We start from the raw sequence: 19,745 nt of genomic DNA, 5'->3' as shown, positions 1-19,745 counted from the left end.
TTAAAATAAAATTAAAAAAAAAGCCTCCACACCTCTGCTTTGCAGTTTGGTGAACTGGGAGCAACACTGGGGTAAACCTCTTTGAAATCAGGGGGGAAGTGAAACTGACATTTCCCCATGCTCCTCTTCACCTCTTTCTTTAGGACAGGACTGACTCCTGCACTGCTCACAGCAGAGCCCCCTGTTCCAACAGACACCGTCAGGCAAAATGAATCAGGATACATGAAAGGGATCTGCCAAATGTCTGCCAGAAAGTGCACAATATAGGCAATGATTTTAAATGGGAAATTGAATTCCTTTTCCTCTGATACATTTCTTGTAATTTCTTATTCTCATCCTCTTCTTTGTTCAGGAACACATCCCCAGAAAAACAGATGTCCAACAGAAGCACCATCACTGAGTTCCTGCTCCTGGCATTTGCAGACACGCGTGAGCTGCAGCTCCTGCACTTCGCACTCTTCCTGGGCATCTACCTGGCTGCCCTCCTGGGCAACGGCCTCATCCTCAGCGCCGTAGCCTGCCACCACCGCCTCCACACCCCCATGTACTTCTTCCTCCTCAACCTCGCCCTCCTCGACCTGGGCTGCATCTCCACCACTCTGCCCAAAGCCATGGCCAATGTCCTCTGGGACACCAGGGCCATCTCCTATCAAGGCTGTGCTGCACAGGTCTTCTTTTTTGTCTTCTTCATATCAGCAGAGTATTATAACCTTACTATCATGGCCTATGACCGCTACGTTGCCATCTGCAAGCCCCTGCACTACGGGAGCCTCGTGGGCAGCAGAGCTTGTGCCCAGATGGCAGCAGCTGCCTGGGGCAGTGGCTTTCTCATTGCTTTCCTGCACACAGCCACTACATTTTCCCTGCCCCTCTGTCATGGCAATGCTGTGGACCAGTTCTTCTGTGAAATCCCCCACATCCTCAGGCTCTCCTGCTCAGATTCCTATCTCAGAGAAGTCTGGGCAGTTCTATTTAGTATTTTTTTAGCATTTGGTTGTTTTGTTTTCATTGTGGTTTCCTATGTGGAGATCTTCAGGGCAGTGCTGAGGATGCCCTCTGAGCAGGGCCAGCACAAAGCCTTTTCCACGTGCCTCCCTCACCTGGCTGTGGTCTCCCTCTTCATTAGCACTGGCATATTTTCCTACCTGAAGCCCCCCTCCATTTCGTCTCCATCCCTGGACCTTGTCTTTGCACTTCTGTACTCGGTGGTGCCTCCAGCAGTGAACCCCCTCATCTACAGCATGAAGAACCAGGAGCTCAAGGATGCAGTGAGGAAAATGTTTCCATACATTGTTCTTAAGCATCCATGATGCGTTTAGAAAATGTATTTTTAATAATATGCAAATATTTTGATTCACATTATATCGTATCTATTTTATCGTTACTAGTGTTATCATAACATTGTCATTAATAAGAATCCCAAGAGAAATCAAAGTGTATTTGGGAAAATGACACAATTTTTTACATTATTTTTCTCTGTTAGTATTTGAACAATATTTCATTTTGTTTTTAATAATCTCATTCTACCTTCCAGAATGTTACATCATTTGTAAGGTTTGACCACATCATCTATTGTATATACAGAACCAGGCTTCCTTGATAGATAAAGACAATAAAGAACTCAGCTGAAATTCATTGGTCTCAGTTTCCTTCTCTTCCCATCTCCTCTTGAGCTTGGGGAGCAGCACCAACATCCAGGAGGGGCTCAAGGCCAAGAGCCCAGCTGCCACGGGTAGGAGCAGTGTATTTGGATTAGAACTAGTGTATCTAGGTGACAGTCCTGTTGTCTCTATAGCAGGGCTGCCACAAAGCCTTTCCCACGTGCCTCCCTCACCTGGCCATGGTGTCTGTCTCCCTCAGACCTGTCACAGTTGCCTTCTTGAAGCCCCCTTCCATCTCCTCCCCATCCCTGGACCTCGTGGAGGCAGTTCTGTACTCAGTGGTGCCTCCAGCAGAGCACGTCCTCATCTGTACCATAATGATCCAAGAGGTCAAGCATGCTTTGTGGAAATTAATGACTAGATGTGTCTTGGATGAAAGAAATTTCTGATCTGCATCTGCATATGATTTGTAATGTCAATAATTGGGCGAATATCCAGTATACATCTTTTTTTTTTTTTTTTTTTTTTTTTTGTGGTTGTGTTTGTGCATATTCTGATTACATTAATTAGGCTAATGAACACCCATTAAAATGATATTGGTGTCCCTGTTGAATATAGCTCATAGACTCTGAGCATGTGAAGCCATGCTCTATGTGAATTTAACCTTAAGGAAGTTAAAGTTCAATAGGCTTTTTTGTCTGACATCCTTCCTCCGAGACCTGGTCTGGCTCTGCAGGGGCAGTGCCCATGTGCAGGGCTGCAGAGGAAAAGAGTCCCATCCCAGCAGCACGGACAGGGAGCACCAGCACTTGGGGCATGCAGAGCTGCTCTCTTGCCACTGCCACCCTGTCCTGCTGAGCCCTGCTGGTGGGGTCAGGCCCGGCTGCTCCTTTCACTTGGTGCCAGTGCTGCTGTGGGGCTGTGCTGGGACTGCAGGCAGGGAAAGGCAGTGGGCACGGCAGTGGCACAGCTGGCCTCCACTGCAGCACTTCCCTCCTAAGGGGGGATCTCCTCCGAGGTGGACTGACCAGAGCTTAAGTGCTCAGTCTGGTGTGAGCAGGCAGAGGCACGCAGGTCATGCAGCAGCCTCAGGAAAGGAGCCTGGCGAGTGATTCCTTGCAGCCCTGGGGCAATGGCAGTGACACCATGAGCTGGGTCTGCTTCCAAGCCTGCCCAGCACTGCCCTGCAAAATGCCCCCATGCCCCAGGCACCACAGCCCCCTCGCTCTGCAGAGCAGCACTGCCAGCTGGGGCTGGGGTTGGGGCTGGGGCTTGGAGGGTGCTTCCCCTGAGTGTCTGCTAGGCCAGCTTCAGGCTTCTGGACTTGAGTGTGATCCCAACTGTACACTAGGAGCTGAGAGACAGGCACGGGGCTGGAACATTGCCTGCAAGGTCCCTCCTGCTCTAGCACCTCACAGGACTGGCTCCTGTGTGTCAGAGAGGCTGGGAGCCCAGCAGGTGTGCCATGAGCTTGGAGGATCACAACCAGATCATTTCTACCTGGGCAGGTCCTGGCCCAAAATGGGGGTGTTTTGTAGGTGTGGTATTATTTGCTCAGTGGTGCCTCAGAAACACAAAGTCCAGCAGGAAGCGACTGGCTGTTAAATGGCCTGTGAGTTGAGCTCTTTCTGAAGTAGCTGACAGGTCACCCTTGACTCCTGGCTGGGATCTGTGCCTTTAGGCTCACATCTGCCAGTGTCCATGGAAGGGCAGCAGAAGGCACTTGCTGTGCATGTAGTTTCTGAGATCGGCTCTTTCTAAGTACCTGGTAGGCCCCATAGAGGAAGAGGTCTTGGGTAGGGGTTGTCATGTCAGAGGTGTCAGCTTTTGACTGAAGTCATCCTTCAGGGTTGCTTTCAGTTTTCTACACAGAGGGGGCCACTGCCTCCAAGACACTTGGGGCAAACTGAACCGTACATGAGGGATCGGAAAAAGGTACCCTGGATGCAAAGAAGGCATTCCGTATCCAAAAGTTGGAGGCAGGAAACAAAATTTTGGGGTGGTACAAGAACTGCTGGGCACATTGTGCAGGGTTCACCTACAGCTTTGGGTTCTTTTCCACCCTGCCTTAGGTGCCATGTCAGTCTCAAGAAAGGAGTAGCCAACAGATATGAGACAGATACTCTGAGATCATGAAAGCCATCAGAAAGCTACCGCTAAGAAAATGACTGATATGGGGATGTCAGGAGAAGCCTGGCCAGGAGAGATGTGAGATTTGAGGGAGGGAAAAAGAGTTTGGCCAGCAGAAATTAATGATTTCTGTGAGGTTAGAACATTCAGGCAATGTTGGTTCTGCTGTAACGCTGGCTTAAAACAGTCATGTAAAGCCCTTCCCCTATTTTAACGAGTGACATTAATCCACAAAAATAAATGCTACTCCACACCCTGACAGGAATCCACTACTCTTATGCCTGACCTCAAAGTATCCCTCCAAGCCAAAACAGAGCCTATAGCCCCTTCCCTTTATCTTTAGTCTCTTGCTCACCCTGATCTTGTCAGCTTGTGAGCCACAAGGAGGAGATGGGTGGGAATGCTCTGAGGAGCTCAGCTCTGCCTCAGGATCTCCTGCGCCAGCAGCAGGAATGTGACAGTGAAGTCTCTTCTGTCTCTGCACTTGATAGGGCAGCAGCAGGAACCTGTCATGCAAAGGGACTGTGAGGTCACTTGTGTCTGGAGGTGGCAGGTCACCCTTGACTTCTCCCTGGGATCTGCACTTTTGGGCTGACATCTGGCAGTGGCCCTGCTAGGCCAGCAGAAGGCACCTGCTTGGCATGCTGACTGGGGGATCCCCTCTGCCTCCAGAGCCAGGAGGACCCAGACAGAAAGAAGGCCCCAACATGGGTTGTCCATGGCTTGAGTCCATGACTGGACAGCAGCAGGAGGCACAAGGCTTGGCTGTGTCTCCACAAGAAGCTGCAAGGCCAGCAGCAGGCCCCTGGCTTGGAAGCTGCTGTTGAGGTGACTTGTGTCTGGTTGTCCGACTGGATGCAGGAAGGCTGACAGGTTGGGATGCCTACTTTAGGAGTGGTTTCCACCCTGATGGAGATTTCTGTGGTAGCAGGAAAGAGCAGGAGAGAAAAAAGTGCCACAAAGTGTTCCAGGAAGGCTGGCACTTGTCACAAGGAGGGACAAATGTCCCTCAAAGGGTCATGCTGTGGTACCAGAGGTCACCGTCTGATCAGTGATGGTGAACAGAGATGGATGTCTCCAGACTTCAAGAAAATAGGGCAATGTGTGGGACAGCATAGGAAAAGCTACAGAGGAGAAGGCAGAGGGTGCTGGTAAAAAGGGAAGGCCCAATAGCCATGAAGGTTTTTCCCTTTGGCAGTAGCTTAGGAGGAGATACGTTATGCTCATTGCAATGAGGCCTCATTGATTCCTTGCAACCCTATGCAGCAGCTCAGAGGTGACATTCCACTGTTCTTCTCATGGCATCACACTGCCCACCCCATCCCACAGACTCCAGCAAGAGCCTTGAGCCGGACGTGGGGGTGCAGGATCTCCACTTCCAGTGGCTGGGGTCAGGCCTTGGAACTTTTACTTCACCAAAACCAACCAAGTCTTTTCTCAGCACAGTGCTTTGCCTGTCTGTAACCATGGCCTCCAATTATCTGCCCTAACAAGGCCCTGGGGAGGCTTTGTTAGTAACAGCCCTCAGTGGGGCCCATTAATACTCCAAGTCACTTCAGCTTTTCCTCCTGACTTTACTTTCTCTAGCAGTTGCATCATTGTCCTCTCAGTACCTGAGCTTCATAGACTGAGCACCACAATACACCATGGAACTCATTAAAATGCAGAAATTCCTAACATCTCCTCCATAGTTTTCTTCAAGCCTTCACGCCTTGTGCAGCTAATTGCAGAGTTTGCATGACATAGTTAAGGGAAAAGATTTCACAAAGCACATAATAAAAATATTTTCTTGTTTCAAAGGCTGAATTTTGTTGCATTTCAGTTTGGAACATCATTCTCCTATTGCTATTAATCCAGGGTGACTTCTTTAGAGACCTCCATCAGGAGGAATAGCAGAGTCTGGAGGTCTGACACCTCCACTGCCAGTAGTGGTCTTTGTCCCTGTAAGTGCAGCCCAGCCCAGCACATGAAACCCTTTCTAAAACAAGTCATATGTTTTTTTTTTTTGGGGGGGGATAAAATAATTAAGATAAAATAAAATAAAATAAAATAATAAAATAATAAAATAAAATAAAATAAAATAAAATAAAATAAAATAAAATAAAATAAAATAAAATAAAATAAAATAAAATAAAATAAAATAAAATAAAATAATAAAATAATAAAATTGAAATGACCATTGAAACCAGAGAAATTCAGATTAAATATTAGTAGGTACCTGGTCATCCATGGTCTCTCTTGGGTCTTCTGTAGAAAACTCGGGATGAAAAATAAAGACATTTACTTTTTTTACCCTACTCTATTGTCCAGTCAATAGAGTAGGGCAAAAATCCTACTTCCTGTGCTGTAGATACAGAAGGCAAAACGAATTGCATTGTGCCTTACACTACCCAAGTACGTGTAACCCAGAACAAGTCTTACAAGGAGCAGCTGAGGGAGCTGGGATTGTTCAGCCTGGGGAAGAGGAGGCTCAGAGATGACCTTTTTGCTCTCTACAGCTACCTCAAAGGAGGCTTTAGAGAGATGGGGGTTGGTCTGTTCTCCCATGTGCCCAGTGACCGGATGAGGGGGAATGGGCTAAAGTCATGCCAGGGGAGGTTTAGGTTGGATATTAGGAAAAACTTCTCTACCAAAAGGGTTGTTAGGCGTTGAAATGGGCAGCCCAGGGAAATGGTGGAGTCACCATCCCTGGAGGTCTTTAAAAGACATTTAGATGTAAAGCTTAGTGAAATAGTTTAGCGGAGGACTGCTTAGTGTTAGGTCAGAGGTTGGACTAGGTGATCTTGGGGGTCTCTTCCAACGTAGATGATTCTGTGATTCTGTGATCGTCTAGTCAAACCTTCTTCTATGGACAGGGACAATTTCCATTAGATTAGGTTGCCCAAATTCACCTGCCAACTGGCCTTGAACTAGGGCTCACCTTTCTTGGGTGAGAGATTAAGCAAAGATTTGTTGTGAGGATTTGGTGTTCTGCATAAGGTGTCAGGTCTGTGGCTGGGGTATGGACAAACTTCATGGTTACTGTTTTTTTTTTTTTAGTTCTGCCAGGAAGTCATCTAGGGTTAAAAAAAGTGTTTTAATGATAGTGTTAAGGAAGGGATGAGGGTGAGCAAGAGAGTAAAGGTAAGGAAAGGGGCTATGGGCTGAGTTCTGCTTGAAGGGATACTCTGAGGTCAGGTATTACTGCAGGGGATTTCTGTCAAGGTGTTGGAGCAACATTCAGGTTTTGGGATTAGGGTTACTGGTCAAAATAGGGTAAGGGTTTTACATGACTATTTTAAGTCAGTTTTAAAGCATCATCAATATTACATGAAACCTCTTACCTGTACAAAATCGTTAATTTCTGCTTCCCAAGCTCCTCTTCCCTCCCCCAAATCTCACTCCTCTGCTGGCCAGGCTTCTCCTGTCACCCTCATATTGGTTATCATATTGGGATCAGCTTTCTGATGGCTTTCATGATCTCAGAGTATCTGTCTCACTCTGCTGGCTCCTCTGTTGCTGAGACAGAAGTGGTGTTGTAGTCAGTAGGGAAAAGGGCACAAAGTTCTGTAGGAGCATCCTGCATGTGCTCATCAGCTCTGCGCCTCTACAAAAATGTACATCCTATATACAACCATTCCAGAATGACTCCTATGGATCCAGGGTAACATCTCGCAGGCCCTGATGCAGGATTTACCTCCCCTCAGGCATCTTGGAGGCAGTAGCCACCCCTACGGAGAAAACTAAAAACAGCTATGAGGTATGAGTTTAGTCAAAAGCTGAGATCTCTGACATGACAACCAGAGGTGTTGCTCTGCAGAGCGAGGGGGCTGTGGTGCCCGGGGCACGGGGACACTCTGCAGGGCTGTGCTGGGTAGGATGGGAGGCAGACCCAGCTCATGGGGTCACTGCCATTGCCCCAGGCCTGCAAGGAATCACTCGCCAGGCTCCTTTGCTGGGGCTGCTGCGTGCCCTGGGGCTGCAGAGCTCTCCTCTGCCTGCTCACACCAGACTGAGCACTTGAGCTCTGCTCAGCCCACCTCAGACAGGCTCACGCTCTGTGGGCTCCATTCACTGCTGTCTCCTGGGCTCACATGGCCCCAGGAAAGAAGTCTGGTGAGTGATTTCTTCAAAAGATGTTTAGATGTAGAGCTTAGGGATATGGTTTAGTGGGGACTGTTAGTGTTAGCTTAGAGGTTGGACTCGATGATCTTGAGGTCTCTTCCAACCTAGAAATTCTGTGATTCTGTGATTCTGTGATTTTTTGAAGCCCTGAGGCAATGGCAGTGACATTTCCTGGTTTCTCACAGTGTTCTCACATGTCTTTCTCATAGCCCTTCCCACTGCCCAGCACTGCCTCCCAGGTGGGAATAAGTCAACCTTCAGAAGGGTCTTTGGGCTTCCGCAGTCATCCTGCTGTTTATTAGGACCTTCCTGACTCCCCACAGAGCTCAGAGGGAGCTTTCTTATCCAGTGTGTGGCCCTGCACTGGCTCTTTCTGGGACGGAGTTACCTTTTCCTGTAGAAGCCCACCCAGTGCTCTGCTCTGCTCGTGTAGCTAGAACAGCAGTGGTATCATGGTAGTGTTTTGTCTACTGCTGAGCAATGCTGTCACAGCATCAGGGATCCCTCCAATCCCCCCTCTCCAAAGAGCCAGCAGGCTGCGGGTGCGCAAGAGACAGGGAGGGGACATCACCAGGGCAGCTAACCTAAACCAGCCACAGAGATATTCCATACCATATGATGTCACACTCAGCAATAAAAGGTGGAAAATGGAAGGAGAGGGGAGAGGTGGGCTCCCATTATGAAAATGTCTGTCCTCCTGAAAATCAGCTGTATCTATTGAGGCCCTGTTTCAAGGAAGTGGTCAAGCATCACTGTCACAAATATATTTTGCTATTTTTTTTAATATATATATATATATATATATATATATATTTAAATAGTTTCTTTGCTAGTTCCAAGGAGATGGGAATACACTGCAGCTGAGACCTATGAATTTCTGCTCACTTCTTTATTGTCTATAGCTACACAGAAAGCCTGGCTTTACATATACATGAGATGATTAGGAAAAGTAAAGAAATAAATGAACAAGTAGAAGGTTAACAATGACATTAATTAAATCGACACCACAACTTGGAGAACATATTTATCAAGAAAAATAAAACTAAATTACTTTCCTAACTGTTTCAGAGATAAACTCAGAATGTAAAGGAACATTATTTTTTTTTAAGAAATATGTATTCAAACAATTTCCTCAGTGCATCCTTGAGCTCCTGGTTCCTCATGCTGTAGATGAGGGGGTTCACTATTGGAGGTAATGTGGAGTAGAGAAAAGATACTGCAATGTCCAGGGATGGGGAAGAGAATGAGGGGGGCTTCAGGTACGCAAACATGATAGTGCTGACAAACAGGGAGACCACAGCCAGGTGAGGGAGGCACGTGGAAAAGGTTTTGTGCCTGCCCTGCTCCGAGGGCATCCTCAGCACTGCCCTGAAGATCTGCACATAGGACACCACAATGAAAACAAAACAACCAAAGCCTAAACAAAAGCTAAATGCAATAAATCCAACTTCTCTGAGGTAGGCATCTGAGCAGGAGAGCTTGAGGATCTGGGGGATCTCACAGAAGAACTGTTCAAGGACATTGTCTTGGCAGAAGGGCAGGGAAAATGTAGTGGTCGTGTGCAGGACAGCATTGAGAAAGCCACTGCCCCAGGCAGCTGCTGCCATCTGGGCACAAGCTCTGCTGCCCACGAGGCTCCCGTAGTGCAGGGGCTTGCAGATGGCAACATAGCGGTCATAGGCCATGACGGTTAGAAGAGAATACTCTGCTGTGATAAAGAAGACAAACAGAAAGACCTGTGCAGCACAGCCTTGATAGGAGATGGCCCTGGTGTCCCAGAGGACATTGGCCATGGCTTTGGGCAGAGTGGTGGAGATGGATCCGAGGTCAAGGAGGGCGAGGTTGAGGAGGAAGAAGTACATGGGGGTGTGGAGGCGGTGGTCAGAGGCTACGGCACTGAGGATGAGGCCGTTGCCCAGGAGGGCAGCCAGGTAGATGCCCAGGAAGAGCGCGAAGTGCAGGAGCTGCAGCTCGCGCGTGTCTGCAAATGCCAGCAGCAGGAAATTACTCACTGAGCTGATGTTGGGCATTTGCTGGTTCTGGCCATGGGGTTCTCCCAAGGAGGGAAAAGGCAGTAAGAAAATACAACACAAATATCTGTTGATATCTGATTCAATATCATCCTTTTAAGCAGACATTAGGCGTGTCCTTTTCATGAGCCCTGACTGATGCTGCCTGAGGGTGTTCCTGGGAGCAGGAGACTCTGTTGTGGGCAGTGTAGTTAACAGTTTTTACCTATAAGAAGAAGTAAAGAGGAACATGGGGTATTCTCATATTATTTCAACTCTTGATATGAACAAATCGTTGCTCCCAATTCCCCTAACGGCAGAGAAGGGCTGTGGCAATATTTTTTCTCCATATTGTCATTCCTGGTGCACTACAAGTGAAACCTTGTGGATCCTCAGAATCACAGATACTATTCCTCTACTGCAGAGTGTTCTTCAAAGAGCATAGCCAGTCTGTCCATCTGTTCTGGTCTCAGCTGCCCTGTGCTGGTGGGAGAGAAGAACAGTGATTGTCCCAGGGAGGTGCCTGAGCCCTCCCTCACACAGCATTTCTGGCAAGAGCTGCCTCTCACTGCCTGCCCATGTCCTTGCTGGGAACTGGTTCTGTGTCCCCACATCTCTTCCCTGTTCATGCTAACAGACCCCATCGCACAAGCTGTGTGCTCAGACTCACTCAGTTTCCCCTCCACTGCAAGAATCTTAAAGCAGAGAATCCAAAAAGCCTTTCTCTTCACACTAATCAAGCCTCAATCTTCCTCTTGCAATGCCCATTCATAAATGACATACTCTAAAGTTTATCCTAGTCCAAATTACAAGAAGAGTAAGACCCATCCTGACAGAAGCTATCAGCCATCGGGTGTGCCAGCTGTAGAAGACCCCTCTGGCAACCCCACCTGCATTGCCCTGCTGCCAGAGCCTCACGGTGTCAGGAGCCTGCAGATGTGTCCTGCCACACGCTGCCCTCTGTTGTTGCGCTCCTCAGTGCCTCCAAGCCCTCTCTCCTTCTGTCTTCTCAGTGTGCCAGCTGCGGTCAGAGCCCCCAGCCCTGCTGCGCTGTGCAGAGGAGCTGCTCCTGGGCACAGCTGTCTCTCTGCACCACGGCCCTCTTGCCACGAGCTCTCTCTGTCCCACGAGCCCAGCCCAGCTCAGCAGCACAGCACCAGCCCAAGGCACTGCAATCACCCCTCTGGGGGCTTTGCTGATGAACCCACGAACCTCAGGCACTCAGAGACAATTGAGAATATCACACCATAAGTCCATGTCAGAGGCAAGTTTCCTGCAGTGTCCCCCTGAGGGCCAGCACTGACACAGCCTCCCTTGGAGCTCGTTAGAGCAGAACCCTGGAGGCAGTGAGGACAAGGAGACAAAGGCAATGTGAAGGTGACCCTGAGGTGTAGGAAAAGTGGATGTGTTTCACCAAGCACAAGGGTCAGGCCTTGACCCATGTTTCCTAGGAAGGAGATCCTTTCTCTTCCCAAATTGCTCAGGGCTCTTTGTGGGGCAGTAGGAGATGGGGATGTGCATGGCCAAGTGCAGGAGAATGGTACTACCCCTGACTGGTACATGGTTGGAGGTGAAGAGGCAATGAGGCCCTGGTGCTTTAACAATAAGCTGTGCCCTCATAGGCCTCAGTGGCAGAGACAACAGCCATATCCATGGACACACAGACCTGCATCCTCTTGGGACTTTCAGCCTTGGTAGAGCTCTTGCTCCTCTCCACACCAGGCTGTCCTAGGGACTTTCAGACTTGTACCTCTTTCCCTGTTGGCTGTAGAACCCTCTCTGAGTGCTGTCACACCACATCTGAGCTAAGCCTGACAACTTGCATTTTCTTGGTGGCCATGCTCCTCAGAAGGCAGCTCTGTAGGAAGCTGGCCTGGTTCCTGCTGAGCAGGCACCACTGCTCGTATGGCATCCCTCATGGTGCCCAGGCTCTCCTCCTCCTGGGCACTGCCCACTCGGCAGGGTCCCGGTCTGCCCTGATGTGTGGGGTTCCTCTTCCTCGGCTACAGGAGTAGCTTCTCCTCCTTGTAAATGTCAAGAGGTTTTTGTCGTCAAATTCATGCACGTTCTCAAGCTTCCCCTGCACAGAAGCTTCATTCTGTCAGCTGTTAATATCTGCAGGCAGATGGCTTACGCTGACTGTGCTGTCTCTCACAAGATAATGTACTTAGTGCATGCTTTACCTCAGTTTTTAACAGCATGTTGCCTTCAGGGGGCAGTGGCAACTTGGTTCAGGGCGGCCAACCCCAGGCCGCTCGGTCCATCGGCTCACAGACACCAATGTGGTGGATGGCAAATGGCGTTTATTGTCGAGTCACATGGTGTAATATAGCCAAGGCCCATAGAGTCACTTCCGCTTGCTTACATCACAGACCACACACTACTGTCCATCAAGGGAGGGGCTCCACCTTTCCGTACATCGCGACATCTTCTGGCCTCCAGACCCTAACTACCCACATTTCCCCCCTCCCTATGCACAACCAAATTAGCTAAAATATAACAATCTTAAGATGTAGACATCATAACTTAACTAAAAAACGTAAGGCACAATAACCAGGAGAAAACTAAGAGGTAACTGGTAACCCTGAGTAAATACACTCTTGAAGTAGTTGTTGGTGTTCTACCAACATAATGTTAACTTTCTCTAACCAACTTTTAACAAACAACACAAGCATATTTAGTATACAAGGTCCAAAGATAAGATCACACAAACACATTGCAGCCCCCCACCCGCGGAGGCCGCTTCGCTGTTGTCTGGATTCTGCCAGTGTGGAACTCTCAGGCTTAGACAGGACGCTTGCTGACTTATTGGCTTCTCATGTCGCCGGGGTATACAGATTACAGGGGTGCCCGATGATCTGTTCCTGTGAACAGAAACTCAGTTTTCATTAGTTTTGTTCTGAAGTTGGGGCATCGGCTGTTTGGAGCTTCTCTGGCCGCACGAGTTGCCATACCTTCGTGGGCCCTCAGGCCCTGGACTTGCGCCTGGGGGGTGATCACTGTTGGGTCCGTACCCATTAGCCGCTGCAGGCTAGAGCCATACAGTGTGTGATCCGTCCCAGTTACTTGGGCCAGTTGTCTCATACAGTTGTCCCCCCATTCTCGTTTAAAAATGATCATCCCACCCCCGTCAAAGATCAGTCTACAAGTTTGTTTTATATCAAACGGGAGCATGTCGTCTCCCCCGAAAACACCATCTATGAGGGTGGAGACCATTTCAGAATGAAGCCCTTTATCCACAATGGCTTTAACTATCGCTTGTACATCCTTAGGGTTTGTTTGTGAGTGAACCCTCTGCCCCCCGTCTGTCACCCAGACCGGGAACGCTAGCATGGCCGATAAAGCCCAGACGGCACACGCAATCTTATTTTTCCTCCAATCCATGAGAGGAATTTCTCCGCCTCGCGGTGCAGCTTTATTTCTGATGGGGATATTTTTGCTATCTGTCCCCATTTCCTCCTCCGAATTTGAATCGGTATCTGATCCGGAGTCAGAGCTTGACTGACTGCTCACCTCCGAGTTCCGGTACCCTCCCATCGAGTTCCGGCCCCGCCCCCCACCCCTGCGGGCGGGCCGCTCTCTGCCTCGTGGCTCGCCCCGCCGCCTTCTCAGCGAGGCGTTTGCACCACAGGAGCGTGTTTTCAGATGGCCGTTCCGATTGGCTCTCTGTCCCTCTCTCACGCTTCTACCTCCTCCCTGGTCTTCCCCGCAACCGTTCTCTTTTTCGCATTTCCACTTGTTAGTAAAACCTAACGCTTCATCCCCGTTCCCGCCGGAGGCTTCTTCACCCGATTCTTCGTCTTCTAGTTCAGCACCGTATTGGGGTGCACATGGCCGTGGTCTCTCCCAGATTTCCTCAGGCTCTGGTTCCCCACCGGCACCCCTGGCTTCCTCAGCCGAGCCACCCCATAGCTTCCACAACTTTGATACAACCTTCGCAAGGGTTTCCATCTTCCTTATTGGTCCGGGAGCGTCCTCCCCGCCAGGCTGGTCCCGCTGCTCCCCCTGCCGTTCACCTGAATCCAGGAGTTTTCCCGGGTTTCGGCACCACTTGTTGCCTTCAGGGGGCAGTGGCAACTTGGTTCAGGAACGGCACGGCGACCAACCCCAGGCCACTCGGTCCATCGGCTCACAGACACCAATGTGGTGGATGGCAAATGGCGTTTATTGTCAAGTCACATGGGGTTATATAGCCGAGGCCCACAACGTCACTTCTGCTTGCTAACATCACAGACCACGCACTACTGTCCATCAAGGGACGGGCTCCACCTTCCCGTACAGCACGACATCTGGCCGCCAGACCCTAACTACCTACACAGGACATGGCCATTTTGGTGCTGGTCATACTTCTCTTCCACACTGCTGTCTTGTGGCACCACTGAGTCAGAACTGGCCTTCCAGCTAACACCCCTAGGAGTACGGCTCCAGTGAGGTGGAGGAAGCACTGAGGAAGCAGCCTGATCTGATGTGAAAATTCTCCCTGCTCACAGCAGATCTTTTCACTGGAAACCTCCAGAGCTCCCTTCTGACTCTCATCCTGAAGGAAAGAAGGGGCAGGAGAGTGGAGGCAAGGGGAGGGAAGACTGTGGTGGGTTGAGGTATTGCTGACATTTGTAATCTCTGCTCCACATTGTCCTCAGGGTTACATCATGGATGAGTTCATCCCCAAAAGATCCTCTGCCCCATGAGCATCCAGTGTCCAGTTGGTTTGGAGATACAGCAAAGACATTCTCAGAAACACTGCCAGGCATTACAAAGTGACAGATTCACTGAGACTGGAGGGGACCTCCAAAGCCCATCTAGCCACCTCCACTAGCCAGGCACAGACACCTACATCAGGCAGCCCAGGCCCATTTCCAGTTGGGCTTTGGTATCTCCAGTGATGGGGATTTGCCCACTTCGGAGAAACATGATCCAGTGCTTGGTATTGCTCAGAGTAAAAGTGTTTTCCTGTGGGGAATGTCATGTATTCCCATGTCTTGTTCTGTCACAGGGCACTGCTGAGATTGTCAGAAGAAAATACCTGAAAACAAGTCCATGTCTCATAGGCACTTCATAGGAACAAATAAAGATGGAGTTGAGTGACTCCATGTGTTTTCTGTCTTAGTCTGTACCAAAAAGCTCCCCTGGGCCTTTGTATTCAGTAAAAGAGATCAAGGATGAGAAGAGCATGTATTGAGAGGAAGGCCATGAAAAGTCACCGGGACAAGGGTCATTTTCTGCCCCTGAATTGCACTGACCCTGGGCAAGGCCCAGCTTGGGAAGCAGCCCTGTTGGACGTTCATGGTGGGCAGTGAGCTGGGCAGGAGGCAGCCATGTGCCCTGGGAGCACAGGAGTGAAGTCTGAGGGGCACCTCACCGTAGCCTGCAAAGAGCTGCAGGGATGTCAGGAAGAGCCCAGGGCCAGGCTGTGCCCCGGGGCCATGAGGCCTGCCTGCCCTCCTCCTGCCACACTGTGTGCACGTGCTGCAGCAGAGGGGACCCCAAGACAGCACTTGCATGGGGCTCTGCCACCTGCCTGGCCCCGGCCCTCTCCAGGGCCCTCCTTGCTGCTATCTGATGCACGCCAGCACCTCCCCGTGCATGCCAGCCAGCACATCTGCTGAGGGCCAGGGTGGCTGCTGCAGGGGCAGGGAGCTCAGCATGGCCCTTGCAGCCCCCTGCCCTGGGCCTGCCTCTGCCCTTGGCCTCAGCCCCGGCCTTGGCTCTGCTGGCAGGAGCGATCTTGGCATGCGCTTCCTGGCCTCCCCTCGCCTGTGCACAGCTGCTGCCCACTCCCGCTGCTGCCACAAACATGTCCTCACAAGCAGCACCACCCCTTGGGCTGCTTCTGCTGGCCTCCCCCCCCTCACTGCCTTGACTCCTTGTCTCTGCTGGGTCCCACCATCCACACCCAAATACCTTCCTTCACTGTCATCTCCCTTCCCCTGCCCCGTGGGTTGACAGAGTCATGGGATATATGACCTTTAGGTGTTGTCATGCTTGTGTAACCAGATGGGTGATGGCAGAAAAAGACCGTTCCTTCACTAGTGATGTACATCTTTCTTCATGTTAGGCCACTACTTAACACCCCTCGCAATTCTTAGAGTGTTTGCTTTATCTCAGGGATGAACTGCATTAGGTCTCCTTGATTAGTCTGAGGCAAAACGCAATGCTTATTGCCTTCTGGCAGTCCAGCACAATACCTGTGAGTTTATCTTACTGTGTGTATTGACCTGACGGGGCATTTCACATTTTTTGCTTTCATATCCCAGAGAAGGAGATGATTCCCAAACAGGGATATGCCGATGGGTTCTGCTTCAGCCATTTGAGGTGTCCTGTTCTTGAGTATTTCAGGATGACTTTTGCCACAACTCCTGCACTGTAATGCATCCCTTGGCTGGCATCGCCCTGTCCCCTGTACTGTGGGATGACTGTGCTGTGGTGGGATGTGTTTCCAGTGGTTCGTCTACCAGACACCATAAAGAATACTATAAGCAGGACTAGAGGGGTCCTGCTTCCAGCTAGGGGGAGGCGGGGACGAAAGGGACAATTGGGTTTACTGGACTGGGTATATTTAATGGCCTGGCACATAAGACCCACAAATGTATCAGGCTCTACTGCACACCTCTGCACAGAGTACCCTAATGCCATCAAGCTAGAAAGAGTCAGAACCCACCTGTACTTCTGGAGTGACAGGGCGATCCCAACAGTTAACTGTACTGGAGGCTGAAGTGAGACTAACTGGGAAAGAATGGCCAAAGCACCCCATTGGGACTGGCCCAGAGGCTACGTGTGTCCTCGGCATAGACTGCTTCAGGAGAGAGAATTCAGAGTCCCAACAGGGCACCACCAGTAGGGTTTTGGCAGAGCTGCCTTGGAGACAAAGGACATGAACCAGTTGTCTACCTTGCTTGGCCTTCCACAGAATCCTTCTGTTGGGGGTTTGCTGAGGGTTGAAGAACAGCAGGTGCCAATGGCTAACATGGTGGAGAACCTGAGGCAGCGTTGTGCTAACCGAGACTCCCTGATTGCCATCCTTAAGCTGGGTCGTCGACAGGAGAGCCAAGGTGTAGATGTAGAGCTTGGCAGCATGGTTTAGTGATGGACTTGTCAGCACTAAGGTAAAGTTGCCTGACCTGGGTTACACGTCCCAGAGTAGTGTCAGGCACATTGCAATTCTTTTTGCCTTCTGCATCTATAGCACAGTAAGAAAGACTTTGCCCTACTCTACTGACTGGGCAGGTCTTTTCACTTTATTCAATTTAGGTTTCCGTGTCTAGAAGGGGAAATTTCCACAATGAGGCCAAGCTCATGGGTGCAGCTACAGCCACTCGAAGATAAACTTTTTTTACTATTCATCCTGAGTTTCCCATAGAAGACCCAAGGGAGACCATGGATGTCCAGTTGTCTAGAAAGATTCAGGCTGTATTTCTCAGGTATAAATGGTTATTTTGAATTTATTTTATTTCAAATTTATTTTATATTTTTTATTATTTTTATTTATTTTACTTTATTTTATTTTATTTTATTTTATTTTATTTTATTTTATTTTATTTTATTTTATTTTATTTTATTTTATTTATTTTATTTCATTTCATTTCATTTTATTAAAAAAAAAGTTTAGGAAACTTTGACTTAGAAAGGTTTTCACATGCTAGGCTGGGCTGCAGTTACAGGGACAAAGGCCACTGCTGGCAGTGGAGGTGTCAGACCTCCAGACTCTGCTTTTCCTCCATTTCAAGGTCACCAAAGATGTCACCCTGGATCAATAGCAATAGGAGAATGATGCTCAAAACTGAAATGCAGCAAAATTCAGCCTTTAAAAACAAAAAACATTTTCATTACTTGTTTTTGAAATTCTCATCCTAAATTACACCTTGCAAGCTCTGCAATTAGCTGTACAAGGAATGAAGACTTGAAGAAAACTATGGAAGAGATGTTAGGAGTTTCTGCATTTTAATGAGTTCCATGGTGTATTTTGGTGCTCAGTCGATGAAGTTCAGGTACTGAGAGGAGAATGATGCAACCGCTTGAGCAAGTAAAGTCAGGAGGAAAAGCTGAAGTGACTTGGAGTATTAATGGGCCCCACTGAGAGCTGTTACTAACAAAGCCTCCCCAGAGACTTGTTAGGGCAGGTAATTGGAGTCCTTGATTACAGACAGGCAAAGCACTGTGCTGAGAAAAATCTTGGTTGGTTTTGGTGAAACAAAAGAGCCAAGGCCTGACCCCAGCCACTGGAAGGGGAGATCCTGCACCCCCATGTCTGCCTCAAGGCTCGTGCTGGGGTCTGTGGGATGGGGTGGTCTGTGTGATGTAATGAGAAGAACAGTGGAATGTCACCTCTGAGCTGCTGCACAGGGTTGCAAGGAATCGATGAGGCCCCATCACAATGAATATAACATCTCTCCTCCTAAGCTCGAGCCAAGGGGACAAAAAGTTCACACATGTTGGGGCCCTCCCTTTTTATTAGCACACTCTGCCTTCTCCTCTGCAGGCTTTCCAATGCTTTCCCACACATTGCCCTATTTTCTTGAAGGTTTCAGGCACTCATCTCTGTTCACCATCTTGCTCTCATGCCTTGCTTTCACTGATGTCTCATCAGCCCTCACCAGCTGTTCCTTGAAACACAAAGCCAGGGTCTGATCAGAGGGTGACCTCTGGCACCACAGCATGACCCTTTGAGGGACATTTCTTCCTCCTTGTGACCAGTGCCAGCCTTCCATGGAACACTTTGTAGCAGTTTTTTCTTTCCTGCTCTTTCCTATTACCATAGAAATCTCCATTAGGGTGGAAACCCCTCCTGAAGTAGGCATCCCAACCCAGCAGGCTCCTTGCGGCCTCTCAGCCAAGCAGACACAAGTCACCTCAGCAGCAACTTCCAAGCCATGGGCCTGCTGCTGGCCTTGCAGCTTCTTGGCTACACACAGCCAAGCCTTGTGCCTCCTGCTGCCAAAAAGAAAGAAGAAGACCTGTGCAGTACATCCTTGGTAGGAGATAGCCCTGGTGTCCCAGAGGACATTGGCCATGGCCTTGGGCAGAGTGGTGGAGATGGATCCCACATCGAGGAGGGCGAGGTTGAGGAGGAAGAAGTACATGGGGGTGTGGAGGCGGTGGTGGCAGGCTACGGCGCTGAGGATGAGGCTGTTGCCCAGGAGGGCAGCCAGGTAGATGCACAGGAAGAGCGCGAAGTGCAGGAGCTGCAGCTCGCGTGTGTCTGCGAATGCCAGCAGGAGGATCTCAGTGATGGTGCTTCTGTTGGACATCTGCTTTTCTGGGGATGTGATCCTGAACAAAGAAGAGGATGAGAATAAGAAATTACAAGAAATGTATCAGAGGAAAATGAATTCAATTTCCCATTTAAAATCATTGCCTATATTGTGCACTTTCTGACAGACATTTGGCAGATCCCTTTCATGCATTCTGATTCATTCTGCCTGACGGTGTCTCTTGGAACAGGGGGCTCTGCTGTGAGCAGTGCAGGAGTCAGTCCTGTCCTACAGAAAGATGTGAAGAGGAACATGGGGAAATGTCAGTTTCACTTCCCCCCTGATCTCAAAGAGGTTTACCCCAGTGTTGCTCCCAGTTCACCAAACTGCAAAGCAGAGGTGTGGAGGCTTTTTTTTAATTTTATTTTAAATTTTTGTTTTTTGAATTTTTTGTTTCAGCTGTCCCAATGCTTCTGAGGAGTGTTTCTGAGCCACAGATCCTGGTTATTTCTGCTGGACTCAAAGGGAATCCTTGTAGATCTTTATCAGAGAAAAAGGGACTGTCACTTTAGTGCACATGGTTTTTCGGGGACGACAGACAGTCTGTCCATCAAGTACGGTCTCAGCTGCCCCATGAAAGCTGTAGGAAAGTTCTACTCACATGTTTGATTGAAAAGAACAAAGACACTGTTGAGAGCAGAGGAATCCAGGCT

At 49.3% G+C, this 19,745-nt stretch overlaps 2 protein-coding genes across 2 annotated transcripts; one reads left to right on the top strand and one right to left on the bottom strand.

The window, feature by feature from the left end:
• Nucleotides 1–374: 374 nt before the first annotated feature.
• LOC140001222 (olfactory receptor 14C36-like) lies at nt 375–1,310 on the top strand. The gene has a single exon (XM_072032393.1). The coding sequence runs from the start codon at nt 375–377 to the stop codon at nt 1,308–1,310; it is 936 nt and encodes a 311-aa protein (XP_071888494.1).
• A 7,619-nt stretch (nt 1,311–8,929) lies between these two features.
• Nucleotides 8,930–9,865, bottom strand: LOC119714886 (olfactory receptor 14C36-like). The gene has a single exon (XM_038171981.2). It carries the CDS (start codon nt 9,863–9,865, stop codon nt 8,930–8,932), a length of 936 nt encoding a protein of 311 aa, XP_038027909.2.
• Between the last annotated feature and the right edge of the window lie 9,880 nt (nt 9,866–19,745).

The sequence above is a fragment of the Anas platyrhynchos genome, chromosome 39 (genome assembly GCF_047663525.1).
Source record: "Anas platyrhynchos isolate ZD024472 breed Pekin duck chromosome 39, IASCAAS_PekinDuck_T2T, whole genome shotgun sequence".
Taxonomy (NCBI): domain Eukaryota; kingdom Metazoa; phylum Chordata; class Aves; order Anseriformes; family Anatidae; genus Anas; species Anas platyrhynchos.
Note: the sequence above shows the minus strand (reverse complement) of the source record. Positions and strands in the feature narration are given on the sequence as shown.